At 37.2% G+C, this 18,811-nt stretch overlaps 1 protein-coding gene across 1 annotated transcript in view; it reads right to left on the reverse strand.

The window, feature by feature from the left end:
• Nucleotides 1-16,901: 16,901 nt before the first annotated feature.
• Nucleotides 16,902-18,811, reverse strand: part of LOC122797894 (zinc finger protein 1 homolog) — a 192,116-nt gene continuing 190,206 nt past the window's right edge. Inside the window, exon 5 of the mRNA XM_044066413.1 lies at nucleotides 16,902-18,071. Within this exon, the coding sequence (XP_043922348.1) occupies nucleotides 16,921-18,071 (1,151 nt within the window). The 3' untranslated portion in view covers nucleotides 16,902-16,920. The remainder of the gene's footprint in view (nucleotides 18,072-18,811) is intronic.

Raw genomic sequence — 18,811 nt, forward strand, 5'->3', positions numbered from 1 at the left:
GTGTGGCAATCCCATGTGATGCAAACTTCATAATTTTCTATGATGCCTTGTGGTTCATGTTTCCAGTGTTTTACAGCCACTTCAGCACAATAATGTTTGCACAATCCCCAGTGCAATCATCTTTCCACATTATTATGCTTTTCAGTATACAGTCCTTCTGCCTACAGTATGTCACAACCAACAATGAGGTGTGCGATTGTTTCCAATTTGATTTTACAAAACTTACATTTGTCTATTTCTCCCAAGTTCAATGGTCTTTGTAAACCAGTGTGTACATAACTCACTATCTTGGGCCGCCTATATTAACCTTTCATCTCTTGGTTTGTATTTGCCTCTCCTTAACTATTCCTGCATTTGTTCCTGATCAACATGAGGTTCTTCCAGAAGTTTTCTATACTTGCAACTATATTTATGAATTTTCCACATTTCTTGCCTTCTCATCTGGTTCTTCTCTTTATATTCTTTCTTTTGTTTTTTGGCACATTCAGTTGTTGCCTGATTTTTATCTACTTCTGGTTTGATTTCCATTCCTGCTTGACACTGATATGCTTCTGCTAAATTAAGCAGAGAAGTCATCTTACATTTACTCTTCTCATGTTTCAAAACTTTCACTACATTTGGATCTTGTGAGGTCAGTAGATATGTCTGGAGTCCCATGATTGCAGATCTATAAATGTAATCAATTTCAAGGAGTCCCATCCTTCCTTCGGAACGATGAATATATAATCTTGGTATACACTAATTTTTATAAATCATTTGGTGAGCATGAAGCATCCTTCTTGTTTTAATATCTAATCTATCCAACACTTTTTTGAGGCCAGTCAATCACTCCAAAACTGTAAGTTAGGAAAGGAAGAGCAAATTGATTTATAGCTTGGATCTTCTTCCTAGATGTCAATACTGTTCTGAGGATTAATTTAGGTCTTCTAAAGTATTCCTTACTGAGTTTTATTTGCATTTGCTCATGTTTTATTGCTGATCCTTCATCAATTCCCAAGTATGTATACAGTCTCTCTAGCTCAAGTTCTTATTTATCATAGTCTTGTCCCAAACTGATGTTCTCCTGGTGCTGCAGTTTTCCTGCTTTAAAGGTTGCTTTTTCACATTTATCAAGACCAAATGACATTCTAATATCATCTGAAAATTTTTCTGACAGCCTGCAGCCGTGCTTTCAGTTCCTCATCTGATGAGCTATACAGTTTTAAATCATTGACAAAGAGAAGATGAGAAGTCATTAGCTTTTTATTTTCTAGGAACCAAATTATAGCCATGGCCTGAGTTAAGTAAGCAGCTTAATGGGTTAATGGCAAGGCAGAATAGCAATGGTGACAGAGTCACCCTGGAATATCCCCCTTTGAATTTTTATCCCTGGGATAATAATATGTCCTTTATCATGGCTTAATTGAAAAGTGGTCTGCTATTCTTTCATGGTTATTGTAATGTAGTCAGTGTAGGGTGTATCTTAAACATTTTAAGCATTCTTTTATCCATGAATGTGAGATGCAATCAAATGTTTTTTTGTAGTCAAGCCATGCCATACGTAGATTTTTCCCCTTTTTACAGTTCTCCACTACAACTTTATTTAACAACAAATGATCCTTTGTTCCATATGACTTTCGTTTATTGCCCTTTTGTTCTACTGCCATAATTAAGTTTACTTCTAAATGACTATAAACTCTGTCGGCGTCAATTCCCATGTATAGTTTTAATTTATATGTCGGAAGGCAAGTTATTGGTTTATAATTTTTAGGGTAGCTTGCAGGTTCACTCAAGTAACAGCATTGTTTTGCCTGCTGTTAGCCAGTGTGGTTTCTATTCGGGGTGAGCATATAATTAGTTCTTACTCATGGCTAAATCCTTGTGCAAAGATTTTAATAATTTCAACCAAAAGTTAGGTGCTGCATCTGGGCCTGGGGTTTACCAGTTAGAGGCTTTTCTTAACTTTGTTTCAATCTCTCTGGTTGTTACTTCATCCCATTTTATATCCTGTACCTTTAAACTTCTTATTCTTACTTTTACTTATTCTATCCATTTAGCACCTTTGTTATGTTCCACAGGATCTTCATAGATACTTCTCCAAAATGTATGTACTTCCTCTTTTTGGGGGCTTTTTCAATTTCTTTTACCTTATTTCCCAATTCTCTATAAAACTTTTTTGGGTCATCAATAAATTGCTTATTTTGTACTTTTCCCTTGTATCTATCTGTGTATTCTTACAATATCTGTACAACATTCAAGTTAAAAGCTTGCTTACTCCTGTCAGTAAAATTGTCTGGCTACACTACAAACTTTGTTTAATACAATATTAAGTAAAACACAGCTCACTTTCAAAAGAATTTAGTAAAATTGGGTAAATTGTAGCTCACTTTAAAAAGAATTGAGTAAAATCACTGTAAAGTTGTATTCTTTAAGCCTGCATACTCATAGACCCTGGAAATCCTTGTAGCTTGGTATAGCTCGCTCCACTCGCCTGCGCTCCTCTCAGGCTCACTCCACGCCCCACCCTGCCCCCAAATCCCATCCGCCCCCACTAGTGCTAAATTTAAGCCCAATAAACCACTCCCCCCTCCTACAACCTATCACAGATAACCCACACCTCCATATTCCACCCCTATACACCACCCTTCCTGCCAACAACCCTCAATTCTCCACCCACATTCCTTACCAAGTACCACTACTATCAAGATGAGACCAATTATGTTCCTCTCAGTTATATTGCCTGGGCTATATCTTCTCACCATCTATGAAAACCAGCCCTATCTTGGCTTTCACCACCCCATATCTCATACCATCTCTGCTCCCACCTTGAGTGAATCAGACCAACCCCTAGCTCACTGCAAACCTATCCTCTCCATTTTAACAACCGCCAACTAACTAGACCATGGTCCATCTCCCCCAAAACTAGATATTATCATAAAATAATAAGTAAAGCACTGAAACTAATAATCACTGTACAATTTGCTCTGATGAGGGATGGGGACATCCACCCTAATCCTGCACCCACCCTTCCCACAAGCTCTCAGCCCACTACCACCTTCAACATATGGTCAAATTCAAGGTCCCCTAACTCTCTCCTGACCTGTCACCTAAACATCAGGAGTATTAACAACAAGGTCCATAATCTTCATGCCCTTCTAGCTACCTACTCGCCTGATGTGCTATGTCTTAAAACCTGGCTAAAACCAGGAACTAAAAATGATGAGGTCATCTCACCAGGGTACAACATACTTAGACTAGATCGTAACACTAGGAAAGGTGGAGGAGTAGCAGTTCTGTTTAAAAATACAATAGATGTCACACTAGCCCCACAACAACCCCCCTTGTTCAATAAACATACTTAGACTAGATCGTAACACTAGGAAAGGTGGAGGAGTAGCAGTTCTGTTTAAAAATACAATAGATGTCACACTAGCCCCACAACAACCCCCCTTGTTCAATAACGCAGACGCCCTAGCTAGCAAACTACAGCTTAGCAAAAGTAAATCTATATTCATTGCATGCATTTATATCCCCCCAGGCAACAATGCAAATACCCTAGAAGGCTTCCTCCAATGGCTTTCCAACACATGCCCCCATGACACTATGGTGTTAGGAGATGATAATTTTGACTGGAACAATTGTTCCTCTGAATCTCCCACCACCCATATAAACCTTCACGTTTATACCTAACTTATATCCTCACCCACCAGAATAAATAAATCCAACTATAAAGGCAGTATCCTGGACTGGATTCTTATCAACAAACAACCAGACCTGTACAACACGGGTACAATCCCAGAGGATATAAGTGACCACCTACTCGCTCACATCATTAAGCATAAAGTAGATGACCACCACCAAGTTCTCTATAAATCTATCAGAAATAACAAGAACTTTAACTCCACTGACTTTCAGAACAAACTCAGAGCATGCGATTGGTCCATACTTAAAGAACTTCCACTACATGATGCTGTAGCCTACTTTAATTCTAAATTCCTCTCCATTCTGGATTCCCACGCTCCTATCCTCACCCTCAGAGCAAAAACTAAGACCGCCCGCGGCTCTCTAATGTAATCAAAACCAAAATCATAGCAAGAAATAAAGCGTGGGACAAATGGCGCCCCTCCAAAGACCCACTTGACCACATTAAATTCCGGCAGCTAAGGAATGATACTAAGAAAGCCACACTGTTAGACAAAAAAAAACTTCTATCAACGCCCTCAGCAAAAACACCAGAACAAACCTCAAAACTTTTGGGCAGGCATAAACAAACTGCTCCACCCTGGCCAAACCTCCACCCCCACCCCCTCATCTTGTGACCTTAAAACTCCAAAGGAAACTGCTAACATCATTAACAACTTTTTTTTTACCCAAACCATCCAATCACTAGCTAGCCGACTACCCCCCACCAGCTCCTTTCAAAACTCCTCCACAACCACTACCACACTCCCTTTCGCCTTCCAACCTGTATCTACATCCACCATCTGATCTCTAATTAACAAACTAAAGCCCACTACCCTGGCAGCTGATCTCCTCCCACCAGAATATTTACAAAAAGGGGCAGATGCCGTTGCATACCCTGTCTTGGTCATAATAAACCACACCTTGATTGATGCCACTATCCCCTCTCTTTGGAAGGTTTCCCATGTCATTCCCCTTCATAAAGGAAGGAATTCTTGAGACCGCTCAAACTTCCGACCAATAGCCATACTATCACCACTGACCAAAATTATGAAAAAGTGCATCCACAACCAATTAATGCACTATCTCACACAAAATAAACTACTGGCCAACTCTCAGCATGGTTTTAGGCCACACCACAGCACCACCTCAGCCCTCCTATCCTTCTCTAACTCTATCAACACCAACCGAAACAATAACAAACTTACCTCTGCTCTCTTCCTAGATCTCTCAAAGGCCTTTGATATGGTCACTCACCAACTGCTTCTCCGTACCCTGAAGGAACTGTCACTGAATAGTAGCTCTATTAAATGGTTCCAATCTTAGCTGCCTGATAGACAACAAGCAGTTTTATGGCAGAATACCCTATCTACACATCTACCCATTACTCTAGGAGTCCCCCAAGGCTCCTTACTAGGACCACTACTTTTCTCAGTCTTTATCAAAGACCTACCCACCATCACTCCCAAGGCCACTTGCATCCAATACGCGGACAACTCTACTTTAATATATACTGCCTCCTCCTCAACTGAGCTTATGACCCTAACCCAGAATACTTTCAATGATGTAGAAAAATGTTTTGCAAACCGTCAGCTTCTATTAAACCCCAACAAAACTAAACTGCTCATTGTTTCCCCCCCTGCAAATCCTCCTCACCATTCTTTACTATAAGTTCCAACAACGGCACAATCATACCCCCAGATACTCACACAAAACTCCTGGGCATCACAGTCGATAACTCCCTAAAACATGATATCCATGTCAATCAAGCCATCAAATCTGTCAACAAAAAACTGGGTTCCCTATACAGGATCAAACCCTTCCTCACTCCTTTTGCAAGAGCCACTATCGCTCAGTCCCACCTACTTTCTACCCTCTTCTATGCCTCCCCCCTCTTCACTAACCTGAACCAAGCCACCCTTACCAAACTTGCTAGTTGTTACAATCACATTGCTAGATTTGCTACAGGTGCTACCTCTAGGACCCACCATTGTATCAACCTAACTCGACTAGGATGGCTAGAGTGGCCCAATCTTCTCCGATACAACCAATTTGTAATAACCCACAAAATACTATATCAACCCAAAAAAACAGCAGCAGTAAATAAGATAATCAAACCACACAACAACCTGAGGTCACTACGCTCGGCTGACAAACTGCTGGTACAAATAACTAAGAGCATAAATGTGGCTGGGGCCTCTCTATTCACCAACTCAGTAAGCAAAACTTGGAATATGCTACCTGCCAAACTTACTCAACAATCCTCCTTAACCCAGGTCAAAAAAAGCCACAAACTACACTTCCAACAGCATTGGCAATGTCCATGCTTAAACCCAGACTAATAACCACTCGCTGTTCCTGCAAACTCTACCTAAGCATTTCAATCATATACTCTAATAAGTGTATGAATTCTTTATGGAACTTAGCCCATAACTGCGTGTATTATTGTCTGAAGCTGAAGTCGCATGATTTTGATGTTGTCTACTATGTTTTATCTAAGTTTGTAACCCATTCTGAAAACTACATATTATACTTGTCTCTAAATGTTTCTATTGTTCCTAATATATTTGTACGCTGCTTTTTGGAGCTTTTCTCCCTAGGCCTCTGCTGAAAATGGGCATATATCCAGTCGGACTTTCCCAGTAAACAAATGTAAAATAAATAAATAAAATACTTTTTTCCTCCTATACTGAAATTTTTAGTTTATTTGGGATAATGCATGATATATCCTGATCTGTTCTTACACTGCGCATTGCTTTTATCGCATCTATCTTTCTTAGTATTTTTGCTGATCTGCTCCCTTTTCTATAATCCTTTAACAGTGACGCTTCTTGTGTTAATTGCTTTATAGTTTTCTCTATTCGATACTTCCATGACTGTATTAGATTTCTCCCCTTCCTTTTCCTCACTACCCTGTGTTCCTGTGGTAGAACTTTATCAGTTATTAATTTAGCTGCACAGTAATATATCCTGTTTACTTCTGTGATATCACATGAATCTCTATGGACAGTCCTAATTACTGCATTCATTCGTTTTATCAGACTTCTTATTTTTTGGGTTTTATTGACCTTCTGCAGTCTATTTCTCTCATTGATCTTAATACAGCTATTCATGTCAATTAAATCGAGCAACTCTTCTCTTAGCTCATTTTCTTCCAAACTGAGGGCACATCCCTTGTTTTCTGTTTCCTGTGGGAATTCTATAGAAAATTCTATAGCATCTTTCTGTGGCACCTTCTATAGCATCTTCCTGTAGCACCTTCTCTTCAATTTCATCCTGTGTCATCTGTTGCTCTGTCATATGGGAACTCACTGGCCTATCACTCCTCAACATTGACTGCATCAAAGTTTGCAGTTTCCTGTTCCTTCCCATGCTGCCTAGCTTCAAGTGAATGTTTATACTGGTTTCCTGTGGAAGGCTCCAAAATATTTTGATATGGGACCTGACTAATTGCTTCCAGATCCACTGGTTTCGCCTTAATTTGGATATCCATTGCTCCAGTGTGTATTTCTCCATGTTCTGATAGACACCTCTTAGACTGAAAGCTCTTGCCACACAAGGAACAATTACAAGGTTTCTCTGATGCATGTACTTTCTCATGCCTAAAAAGATTAGACTTGTTTAGAAATCTCATCAATGGTTTTTCACCCCTGTTTAATGTCTTCAAATATTTTGGGTTTCTAATACCATCATGAGAATGGACCCCATTTCAAGTCAAAGTATGATTAAAGTTCATGAAATTAATATTGTTTCACTCTTTGATGTCAGACAAAAGTACTCTTCGCAGCACCCGCAATGTGCCCAGTAATGACTCCTCCTGCAATTCGTACAGAGTTACATGTATTGGTAGCATATCTAAATATGACTGTAGACTCTTTTTTTATAAGACCAGTTGTTCCTACTACTATCGGAACTATCTGAGTTTCCTTCTTCCACATTGCTCTTGTTTCTGCTTGCAGATCCTGATATTTTATAACTGTGTGTCACTCTGTACGCAGGACACTATAGTCACTGGGTGTGATGATTTCAATGATCAATGCTACTTTTGTCTTCTTTTCTTGAACCGCTGCATCTGGTTTTCTAGCATCTATCTTTTCAACTGTTGGTAATGGATGATCCCATGTGATGTAGACTTCATCATTTTCTATGATGCTTTGTGTCTCATGTTTCCAGTGTTTTTCAGCCACTTCAGTACCATAATGTTTGTACAGTCCCCAGTGCAACAGTGTTGCCACATTATTATGCCTTTCAGTATACAGTCCTTCTGCATTAGTATGTTGCAACCAGCAACGAGGTGTGCAACTGCTTCCAATTCTGTTTTGCAAAACCTACATTTGTCTCTTTCTCCCACATGTTCAATGGACTTTGTAAACCAATGTGTAAGTAGTCCACTATCTTGTGCTGCCAATATTAACCTTTTATCAGTTGGTTTGAATTCACCTCTCCTTCCCTCTTTTAATTTCTCCAAGTCTTTTGGGTTTCTGATACTAAGATGGGAATGGACCCCATTCCTAAGTCAAAGTACAATTAAAGTTCATGAAATTAGTATTGTTTCACTCTTTGATGTTAGCCAGTAGTGCTATTTGCAGCACTCACAATATGCCCAGTAATGACTCCTCCTACAATTCGTATGGAGTTACATGTACTGGAAGTATATATAAAGATGATTGTAAACTTCTCTTTTTTATAAGACCTGTTGCTCCTACTACTATTGGAACTGTCTGGGCATCTTTCTTCCACATTGCTCTCATTTCTGCGTGCAAATCCTGATATTTTATGAGTTTATATTGCTCTGTACGCAAGACACTGTAGTCACTGGATGTGGCAATTTCAATAATCACTGCTACTTTTGTCTTTTCTTGGACCACTATATCCAGTTTTCTATCATCTATCTTTTGAACTGTTGGTAATGGATGATCCCAGGTAATTTACACTTCTTAATTTTCTATGATGCTTTATAGCTCATGCTTCCAGTGTTTTTCAGCCACTTCAATACCATAATGTTTGCACAATCCCCAGTGCAACAGTGTTGCCACATTGTTATGCCTTTCAGTATACAGTCCTTCTGCCATTAGTACATTGCAACCAGCACCGAGGTGTGCAAGTGTTTCCAATTCGGTTTCACAAAACCTACATTTGTCTGTTTCTCTCACATGTTCAATGGACATTGTAAACAACCATGTACAGAGCCCACTATCTTGGGACGTCAATATTTACCTTTTATCTCTTGGTTTGAATTTATCTCTCCTTAACCATTCCTGCATTGGTTCCTGATCAATATGAGATTCTTCAAGAAGTTTTCTATACCTGCATCTATACTTATGCATTTTCCACATTTTTTGCCTTCTCATCTGGTCCTTCTCCTTATATTCTTTCTTTTGTTTCTTGGCACATTCAGTTCCTGCCTGATTTTTATCTACTTCTTGTTTGATTTCCATTTCTGCTTGACGTCGACATGCTTCTGCTAAGTTAAGCAGAGAAGTCAACTTAGATTTATTCTCCTTAAATTTCAAAACTTTCACTACGTTTGGGTCTTGTGAGGTCAGCAGATATGTGTGCAGTCCCACGATTGCAGATCTATACATATAGTCAATTTCAAGGAGGCCCATCCCTCCTACGGAATGTGGAATATATTATCTTGGTACGCACTGATATTTATAAATCATTTGATTAGCATGAAGTTTCCTTGTTCTCCTATCTAATCTATTCAATACATTTTGGGGCCAATCACTCCAAACCTGTAAGTTAGGACAGGAACAGCAACTTGGTTTCTAGCTTGGATTTTGTTCCTAGATGTCAGTGCTGTTTTCAGGATGAATGCAAGTCTTCTGCTATATTCTTTACGAAGATGTATTTGCATTTGGTCATGTTTTATTGTTGATCCTTCATCAATTCCCAAATATTTATATACTCCTCCTTGCTCAAGTTCTTTTACATCACATTCTTATCCCAAACTGATGCTCTCCTGATGTTGCAGTTTTCATTCTTTAAAGGTTGGTTTTGCACATTTATAAAGACATTCTTTTACTATCTAAAAAAGTTTAGACAATTTGCAGTTGTGCTTTCAGTTCCTCATCTGATGAGCTATACAGTTTTAAATAATCAACAAAGAGAAGATGAAAAGTCTTTACAGTTTGTTGTTTTTTAGGAGCCAGATTATAGCCATGGCCTAAGCTGTTAAATATACAGATTAATGGGTTAGGGCAAGGCAGAACAAGGGTGACAGAGTTACCCTGGAACATCCCCCTTTGAATTGTTAACCCTGGGATAATAATTGGTCCTTTATCATGGCTTAACTGCAAAGTGGTCTGCCACTGCTTCATGGTCACTGTAATGTAGCTGATTAGTGTAAGGTGTATCTTATACATTTTAAGCACTCTTTTATCCATGAATGTGTGATACTATCAAATGCATTTTTGTAGTCAATCCATGCCATACTTAAGATTCTTCCCCTTTTGACAGTTCTCCACTATGACTCTATTTAACAACAAATGATCCTTTGTTCCATATGACTTTCTTTTATTGCCCTTTTGTTCTACTGCCATAATTGAGTTTTCTTCTAAATGACTATAAACTCTGTTGGCATCAATTCCCATGTACAATTTATGAGTCGTTGGAAGGCAAGTTATTGGTTTATAATTTTTAGGGTAACTTGCAGGTTCACTGTTAAGTGCAGCATTTTTTTTCCTGTTGCTAACCAGATTGGTGTCTGTTTGGAGTGAGCATACAAATAGTTCTCACTCCTGGCTAAATCGTAGTGCAAAGATGTTAATACTTTCAGCCAAAAGGTAGGTACTTCATCTGGGCTTGGTTTCCAATTAGATGCTTTTCTTAACTTTGTTTCAATCTCTCTGGCTGTTACTTCATCCCATTTCATATCCTGTACCTTTAAACCTCTTATTCTTTCTTTATCTTCTTCTATTCATTTAGCATCTTTGTTATGTTCCATAGGCTCTTCATAGATACTTCTCCAAAATGTATCTATTTCTTCTTATTTTGGCAGTCTTTCGATTCCTTTTCCCTTATTTCCCAAGTCTCTATAAAAAACTTTTTTGGGTCATCAATAAATTGCTTGTTTTGTACTTTTCCTTTATATTTATCTTCGCATTTTCTAAGTGTTTCCGCCTGTGCTGAAATTTTTTAGTTTATTTGCGATAGTGCACGATAGATCCTGGTCTGTTCTAATACTGGGCATTGCTTTTATCACATCTTTCTTAGTATTTTTGTTGATCTGTTCCCTCTTCTGTTGTTTTCTAACTGTGACACTTATTGTCTTAACTGCTGCATAGTTTTCTCTATTCGATATTTCCATTATGGTATTTGATTTCTTCCCTTTGCCGTGAGAAACACATATTGCATTCAGTACATTTATACTGCTTCCCTCATTTTTAGTTTCATGGTCACTGTAACATAGTCAATCAATTTAGGATGTATCATATATTTTTAAGCACTCTTTTATCCATGAATGTGGGATACTATCAAATGCTTTTTTGTAGTCAATCCATGCCATACTTAAGATTCTTCCCTTTTTACAGTTCTCCACTATGACTTTAACATCAGATGATCCTTTGTTCCATATGACTTTCTTTTATTGCTCTTTTGTTCTAGTGCCATAATTGAAGTTTCTTCTATATAACTATAAGCTCTGTCTGCATCAGTTCCCGTGTATAGTTTATACGTCGTCGGTAGGCAAGTTAATGGTCTATAATTTCCCTCCCTTGTGAATGACAATATGGTGTTGAAGATGGCTTAGTGTGAAACACTTACTGAATTCAGTACATTTATATGGATTTGATCGTTTTTAATTTCTCTAAGTCTAATACCATGGCGAGAATGGACCCCATTCCTACGTCAAAGTACGATTAAAGTTCATGAAATTAGTATATCACTCTTTGATGTCAGCCAAAAGTGCTCTTTGCAGCACCCACAATGTGCCCAGTAATGACTCCTTCTGCAACTCATACGGTGTTACATGAACTGGTAACATATCTAAATACAATTGTAAATAAGAGCAGTGGTCCTACTATTATTGGAACTGTCTGGATATCTTTCTTCCACATGGCTCTCATTCTGCCTGCAAATCAAGGTATTTTATGACTTTGTCTCTCTCTGTATGCAAGACAATGTAGTCACTAGGTGTGGCGATTTCAATCAGGAGTGCTACTTCTGTCTTCTTTTCTTGGACCACTATATCCGGTTTTCTAGCATCTATCTTTTGAACTGTTGGTATTGGGTGATCCCATGTGGTATAAACCATCATTTTCTATGATTCTCTGTGGCTCATGTTTCCAGTATTTTTCACCCACTTCGATACCATAATGTTTGCACAATCTCCAGTGTAACAGTCTCGCCACATTATTGTGCCTTTCAGTATACGGTCTCTCTGCCATTAGTGCATCACAACCAGCAACAACGTGTGTGACTGTTTCCTATTCCATTTTACAAAACCTACATGTCTGTTTCTCCCACATGTTCAATGGACTTTGTAAACCAGCGTGTACGTAGCCCACTGTCTTGGGTTGCCAATATTAACCTTTCATTTCTTGATGAGAATTCACCTCTCCTTAACCATTCCTACATTTGTTCTTGAGCAACATGAGGCTCTTCCACAAGTTTTCTATATTTGCAACTATATTTATGTTTTTTCTACATTTCTTACCTTCTCACCTGGTCCTTCACCTTATATTCTTTCTTTTGATTTTTAGCACATTCAGTTGCTGCCTGGTTTTTATCTACTTCTGGTTTGATTTTCATTCCTGCTTGACATCGATATGCTTCTTCTAGATTAAACAGAGACGTCATCTTAGATTTATTCTCCTCATGTTTCAAAACTTTCACTATATTTGGATCTTGTGAGGTCAGTAGATATGTGTGGAGTCCCACGATTGTAGATCTATACATGTAATTAATTTCAAGGAGGCCCAGCCCTCCTTTGGAATGGGGAATATATAATCTTTGTATACAATGATTTTAATAAATCATATGGTAAGCATGAAGCATCCTTCTTGTATACAGTCTATCCAACACTTCGGGGGCCTTATTCCTAGATGTCAATGCTGTTTTCAGGATTAATTTAAGTCTTCTAAAGTACTCCTTACTGAGTTTTATTCACATTTGTTCATGTTTTATTGCTGATCCTTCATCAATTTCCCAAGTATTTATACAGTCCCTCTTGCACAAGTTCTTTATATCACATTCTTGTCCCCAACTGATGTTTTCTTGGTGCTGCAGTTTTCCTTTTTTTAAAAGTTGCTTTTGCACATTTATCAAGACCAAATGACATTCCAATATCATCTGAAGTTTTGACAACCTGCAGCTGTGCTTTCAGTTCCTCGTCTGATGAGCTATACAGTTTTAAATCATCGACAAAGAGAAGATGAGAAGTCATTGGACTTTGTTGTTTTCTAGGAGCCAAATTGTAGCCATGGCCTAAGCTGTTAAGTAAACAGCTTAATGGATTAATTGCAAGACAGAATAGCAACGGTGACAGAGAGTCACTGTGGAATATCCCCCTCTGAATTTTTATCCCTGGGATAATAATCTGTCCATCACGGCTTAATTGCAAAGTAGTCTGCCACTGTTTCATGGTTACTGTAATGTAGTCAATCAGTATAGGGTGTATCGTATACATTTTTAAGCACTCTTTTTTTCCACGAATGTGGGATACTATCAAATGCTTTTTTTAGTCAATCCATGCCATACTTAGATTATTCCCCTTTTTACAGTTCTCCACTATGACTTTAACAACAAATTATTCTTTGTTCCATATGACTTTCTTTTATTTCCCTTTTATTCTACTGCCATAATTGAATTTTCTTCTAAATGACTATGATCTTTGTCGGTGTCAATTCCCATATATAGTTTATATGTCTATCAAACACAAATCCCCTGAATCCAGATAAAGTGACCAACGATAAAAGTATAATGTTCCAAAAAAGCCACCAACTCATTGGAATACACAAGGCAAAACAACACTTAATAAAAAAATAGTAAAAATATATAAAACACGTGAGCGCTTTCACAGAGTCCTCTCTGCTTCCTCAGACATACTACTAAGTAACTATGCCACCAGTACCACAATAACCAGGAACCTAGAGAATGATGTATTACGTATTCCATTAACAATTGCAAGTAATATCAGTACAGTCTGTGATATAATTAAAAATAATTGGGGCATATTGTTAAATGTGGATGAACTAGGTGTTATAGGGGCTACATCATCTTTTACCTTTAAAAACAACGTCATTAAAAAGGTAGTTGTACTACAAGAAGTTAGATGGAGACCACTATGCAAGGTCTGATAGGCTAGGTACCTTTCCTTGTAGAAGGTGTACAGCTTGCCCCTTCATATTTGGAGGGGGGAAGTATACACACCCGACTAGAAAGTTCAGCATTGATACACACTTTTATACAGACTGTCATAGTAAGAATATCGTATATTTTGGTCTCTGTACAAAATGCCCAGCCTACTATGTAGGCAAAACTAATCGGCTGCTCAAAGATGGACTCCTAGAACATGTAAGGGACATCAAAAATAAAAGAGAGACAAGTGCGTTTGCGATGCATGTTATAAAGGAGGGAGCCACACAGACCTTCAAATTTCTAGTGTTACACATTATACAAGAAAATAAAAGAGGTGGGAACATGAACAATAAGACTGAAGCCTCAGAACAAGAATGGATAAATAGATTTCAGGCTGACAGACCACCTGGACTAAATAGTAAGGTCTCACTGAAACCTTTTCTCAGGAACAGGGCTTTGAAACATTGATTATGTTTAGTCACATCTTTTAACATCTATACATATATTCTACAGTTTTAACACTATCTAACTATATAGAGCAAGCTTTTACAGTTTTTTACATACATTTTTAGTCCATTATTTATATGAATTGATTGCTTATATAGTGTATGTCTTTTTCATTTTTATTTTCAAGATACTGTTAACTGATTGGATTTGACAGAGATGTATCATTATTTAAGCAAGGGCAGCAGTTACTGTAGTATGTCTGAGGAAGCAGAGAGGACACTGTGAAAGCGCTCACATGTTTTATATATTTTTAATATTTTTTATTAAAGTGTTGTTTTGCCGTGTGTATTCCAACGAGCTGTTGGCTTTTTTGGAACATAGTTTTATATGTCATTGGAAGACAAGTTATTGGTCTATAATTTGTAGGGTAGCTTGCAGGTTTACTCTTAAGTAAGAGCATTGTTTTTCCTGCTATTAACCAGTGTGGTGTGTGTTTGGGGTGCACATATAAATAGTTTAACTCATGGCTAAATCCTTGTGCAAAGAAGCTAATACTTTAAGCCAAAAGTTAGGTACTGCATCTGAGCCTGGGGTTTTCCAGTTAGAGGCTTTTCTCAACTTTGTTTCAATCTCTCTGGCTATTTCATCCCATTTCATATCCTGTACCTTTAACCCTCTTATTATTTCTTTAACTTCTTCTATCAATTTAGCATCTTTATTATGTTCCACAGGATCTTCATAGATATATCTCCAAAATACTTTCTCTTTTTTTTGGTAGTCTTTCAATTCCTTTTACCTTATTTTCCAGTTCTCTATAAAACGTTATGGGTCATCAATAAATTGCTTATTTTGTGCTTTTCCCTTATATTTATCTTCGTATCTTCTAAGTCTTTCCGCTTGTTTTGAAAATTTTAGTTTGTTATCTCCAATAGTGCATAATAGATCCTGGTCTATTCTAATACTGTGCATTGCTTTTATCACATCTATCTTTCTTAATATTTTGGTTGATCTATTCCCTCTTCTATAATCTTCTAACAGTGACACTTCTTGTTTTAGTTACTTTACAGTTTTCTCTAGTCAATATTTCCATGATGGTATTCGCTTTCGCCCCCAACCCCCCCCCACACACACTTTCCCCTTGCTACCCTATGTTCCTGTGGTAGAATTTTATCAGTTATTAATTTAGCAGCACAGTAATATATTCTGTTTACTTCTGTTATATCGCATGGATCTCTATGGACAGTCCTAATTACTGCATTCATTTGTTTTATCAAGCTTCTGACTTTTGGGGTTTTATTAACCTTCTGCAGTCTGTTTCTCTCACTGATCTTGAAATATCTGTCTTTGTCTATTAAATCAAGCAACTCTCCTCTTAACTCCTTTTCTTCCATACTAAGGGTACATCCCTTATTTTCTGTTTCCTGTGGGCATTCTATAGAAAGTTCTATAGCATCTTCCTGTGGCACATTCTCTTCAATTTCATCCTGTGTCATCTGTTGCTCTGTCATATGGGAACTCACTGGCATATCACTCCTCAACATTGACTGCATCGGAGTTTCCTGTTTCTTTCCTTGCTGTCTAGCTTCAAGTGAACTGTTATATACTGGTTTCCTGTGGAAGGCTCCGAAGTATCTTGATATGGCACCTGACCAATTGCTTCCTGTTCCACTGGTTTCCCCTTAATTTGGATATCCATTGCTCTAGTCTGTTGTGGTGCTTTCTACATTTGATTTTTGTATTGTAAAGTTTTCCATATCTGGATTCCTTTGCCTGTACTTCTCTTCAAATATCTTTGGTGCTGCTCTTTTTGTACTGGTTAGTTTTGCTGTCTCCTTTGTATAAATATTACACCATATTAAATCTCTTTTCCTTTCTCCTGTCCATATTTCTTCTTCACATGTCTCCTGGTCTTCTTGCTTTTCCTTATTCTGGGGACTCACTCCATCATGCTGTGATGTAGTCTGTGTTAGACCTTCTACATTAAATCCTTCACTTCGCAGGCACTCCATAACTTCAACTTCTATTTCTTTAACTTCTACTTTATTAATCATCCTTTCTACATTATATCTTTGTGCTACTAATCTTTTTATTGTGAAATTTCCATACATGGATGCCTTTGCCTGTACTTCTCTTTGAATATCTTTGAGACTACCTTCTCTATATTAGTTAATTTGGCTTTTCCTTTGCATAAATATTGCACCATATCAAATCTCTCTTTCTTTCTCATGCCCATATTTCTTTTTTATATTTTTCAAAAATGTTTTGTTGTTTATATTTTCTCACTTCCTCAGTTGCTTCTTTTTCCAAACCAATCAAAAATTCTTGATCTATATACTGTTTTTCAAAAATCTGTTGTATAAATAAATGTATTTTTTTTGAAGCTTCTGACAGTTTTTCCTGTGGAGTATTTTTCTTTCCTCTAATTTCTCTCTTAATCGTTTTGTATATCTTGTGTCTGGAAATTTTGGGTGTTTTACATAATAGTAACAATACATAATTTCTTTCTTATCCTCAATAGTCCACTCTATCGTCTTTATGGCTCTTCTTTGGCCAATCAATTTTTTTTTCCGGTCCTGTGTGAATGACTTGATGCCTTTTCATGTCAGTGGCACATGTGAAAGACTTACCACATTCAGTACATTTATGTAGTATGTCTGTGTGAATGGTACGATGTAAATGAAGACGACCAAGTTGTGTGAAGCACTTACTGCATTCGGTACATTTAATTTCTCCTGTGTGTAGTTTCTGATGATTTTCAAAGGTAGTTTTCATTTTATAACTCTTGTAACATTTGTTACATTTATATGGCTTTTCTGTGTTGTGCACTTTCTCATGTGCTGAAAGGCTTATCTCTGATGGAAAATTCTTATCACAAGTGGCACATTTATAAGGCTTTTCTACTACTACATGTATTTTTTGATGTACTGAAAGGTCACGCTTCCTTAAAAAGTTCTTATCACAAGTGATGCATGTATATGGTTTTTCCTCAGTGTGCATTTTCCCATGTGCTGAAAGTTCAGTCTTGTCTGTAAAAATTCTGTTACATATGGCACATTTATATCGCTTCTCTGTATGTAGCTTCTCATGTTTTGAAAGGGTACACTTTCGTACAAAACTCTTGTCACATGTGGTGCATTTATATGGCTTTTCTCCCACGTGCACATTCTGATGTGCTAGGAGGTTGTTCTTCCATCTGAAATGTTTGCCACACACAGCACATTTATATGGCTTCTCTCCTGTGTGTACTTTTTCATGTGTTAATACATTGTCCTTCCTTGTAAAACTCTTGCCACACACTGCACATTTATATGGCTTCTCTCCTGTGTGTATTTTTTTGTGTGTTAAAACGTTAGCCTTCCTTGCAAAACTCTTGTCACATATTCCACATTTATAAGGTTTCTTGATGATGTGTATTTTTTTGTGTGCTGAAAGAGCCTTCTTATGTATAAAGATTTTGTTACATGTATAACATTTATATAGTTTACATCCAGTGTGTATTCTCTGTTGTAGTTTAATGGCAGGTTTAAATGCAAAATTACCAACATGCGTTTGCTCTTCAATGTATGATTGTATTGCATCGGGAAAGTCATATTTAGAGTGGAGATTATTCTGGACTGATAACTGATTATTTTGGAGCTCAGTGTGATTCACGTACCTGTTGACTAAATATACAACAAATCAGAACAATATAATGTCACGTTTCTTACTTTTACTAAACAGATTTTAAATTTGCAACAATGAGATAAATAGCATTTCATAAAACATTAAGCAAACTGGAAAGAGGTCATTTCTAGTTCTATTCTGATGTTAAGAGTATGCGGTACTAGCCCTGTAAATAGGATAACCAGGGTTTGTGTTAGCTAAGCAGGAAGTTTGTTTGTAAACATAAAATTTATACAATAAATTTATTTTATTTCCTTATTTGTCATTTGTTAACCGGGTTAGTCCAACTGAGCCCATGGCCCATTTTCAGTGGAGACTTGAGGAGAAAAGCTCCTGACAGTTATTACAAAGTTACAAAAAGAAGAAAAACATCCGACAATGAAGTTTTATTTATTTTACATTTATTTTATTTTACATTTGTTAACCGGGCTAGTCCAACTGGATATATTTCCATTTTCAGTGGAGGCCCGGGGAGAAAAGCTCCACAGTATCATTAAAACATTTATAATGTACAAGTATAAGAAGAAAAAAAAAAATAGTCTTGTTGATAAAAATTATGAGAGATCAGAGGTTACAAAGTCATACAATTTAAGCAAACACAGTATTCAGATGGAATTCTTACAGAAATGTAAAGAAAAAGTATTTAGTTAAATGTAGATAGAGAGCATTTGTCAAGGAGAAATCAGCTAAATACGAAACATAACAAGTCTTTCTTACATTAAGATATGTGAGGTTGTTT

Source organism: Protopterus annectens, chromosome 3.part1 (genome assembly GCF_019279795.1).
Source record: "Protopterus annectens isolate FY-2018-M chromosome 3.part1, PAN1.0, whole genome shotgun sequence".
In the NCBI taxonomy this organism is placed as follows: domain Eukaryota; kingdom Metazoa; phylum Chordata; order Ceratodontiformes; family Protopteridae; genus Protopterus; species Protopterus annectens.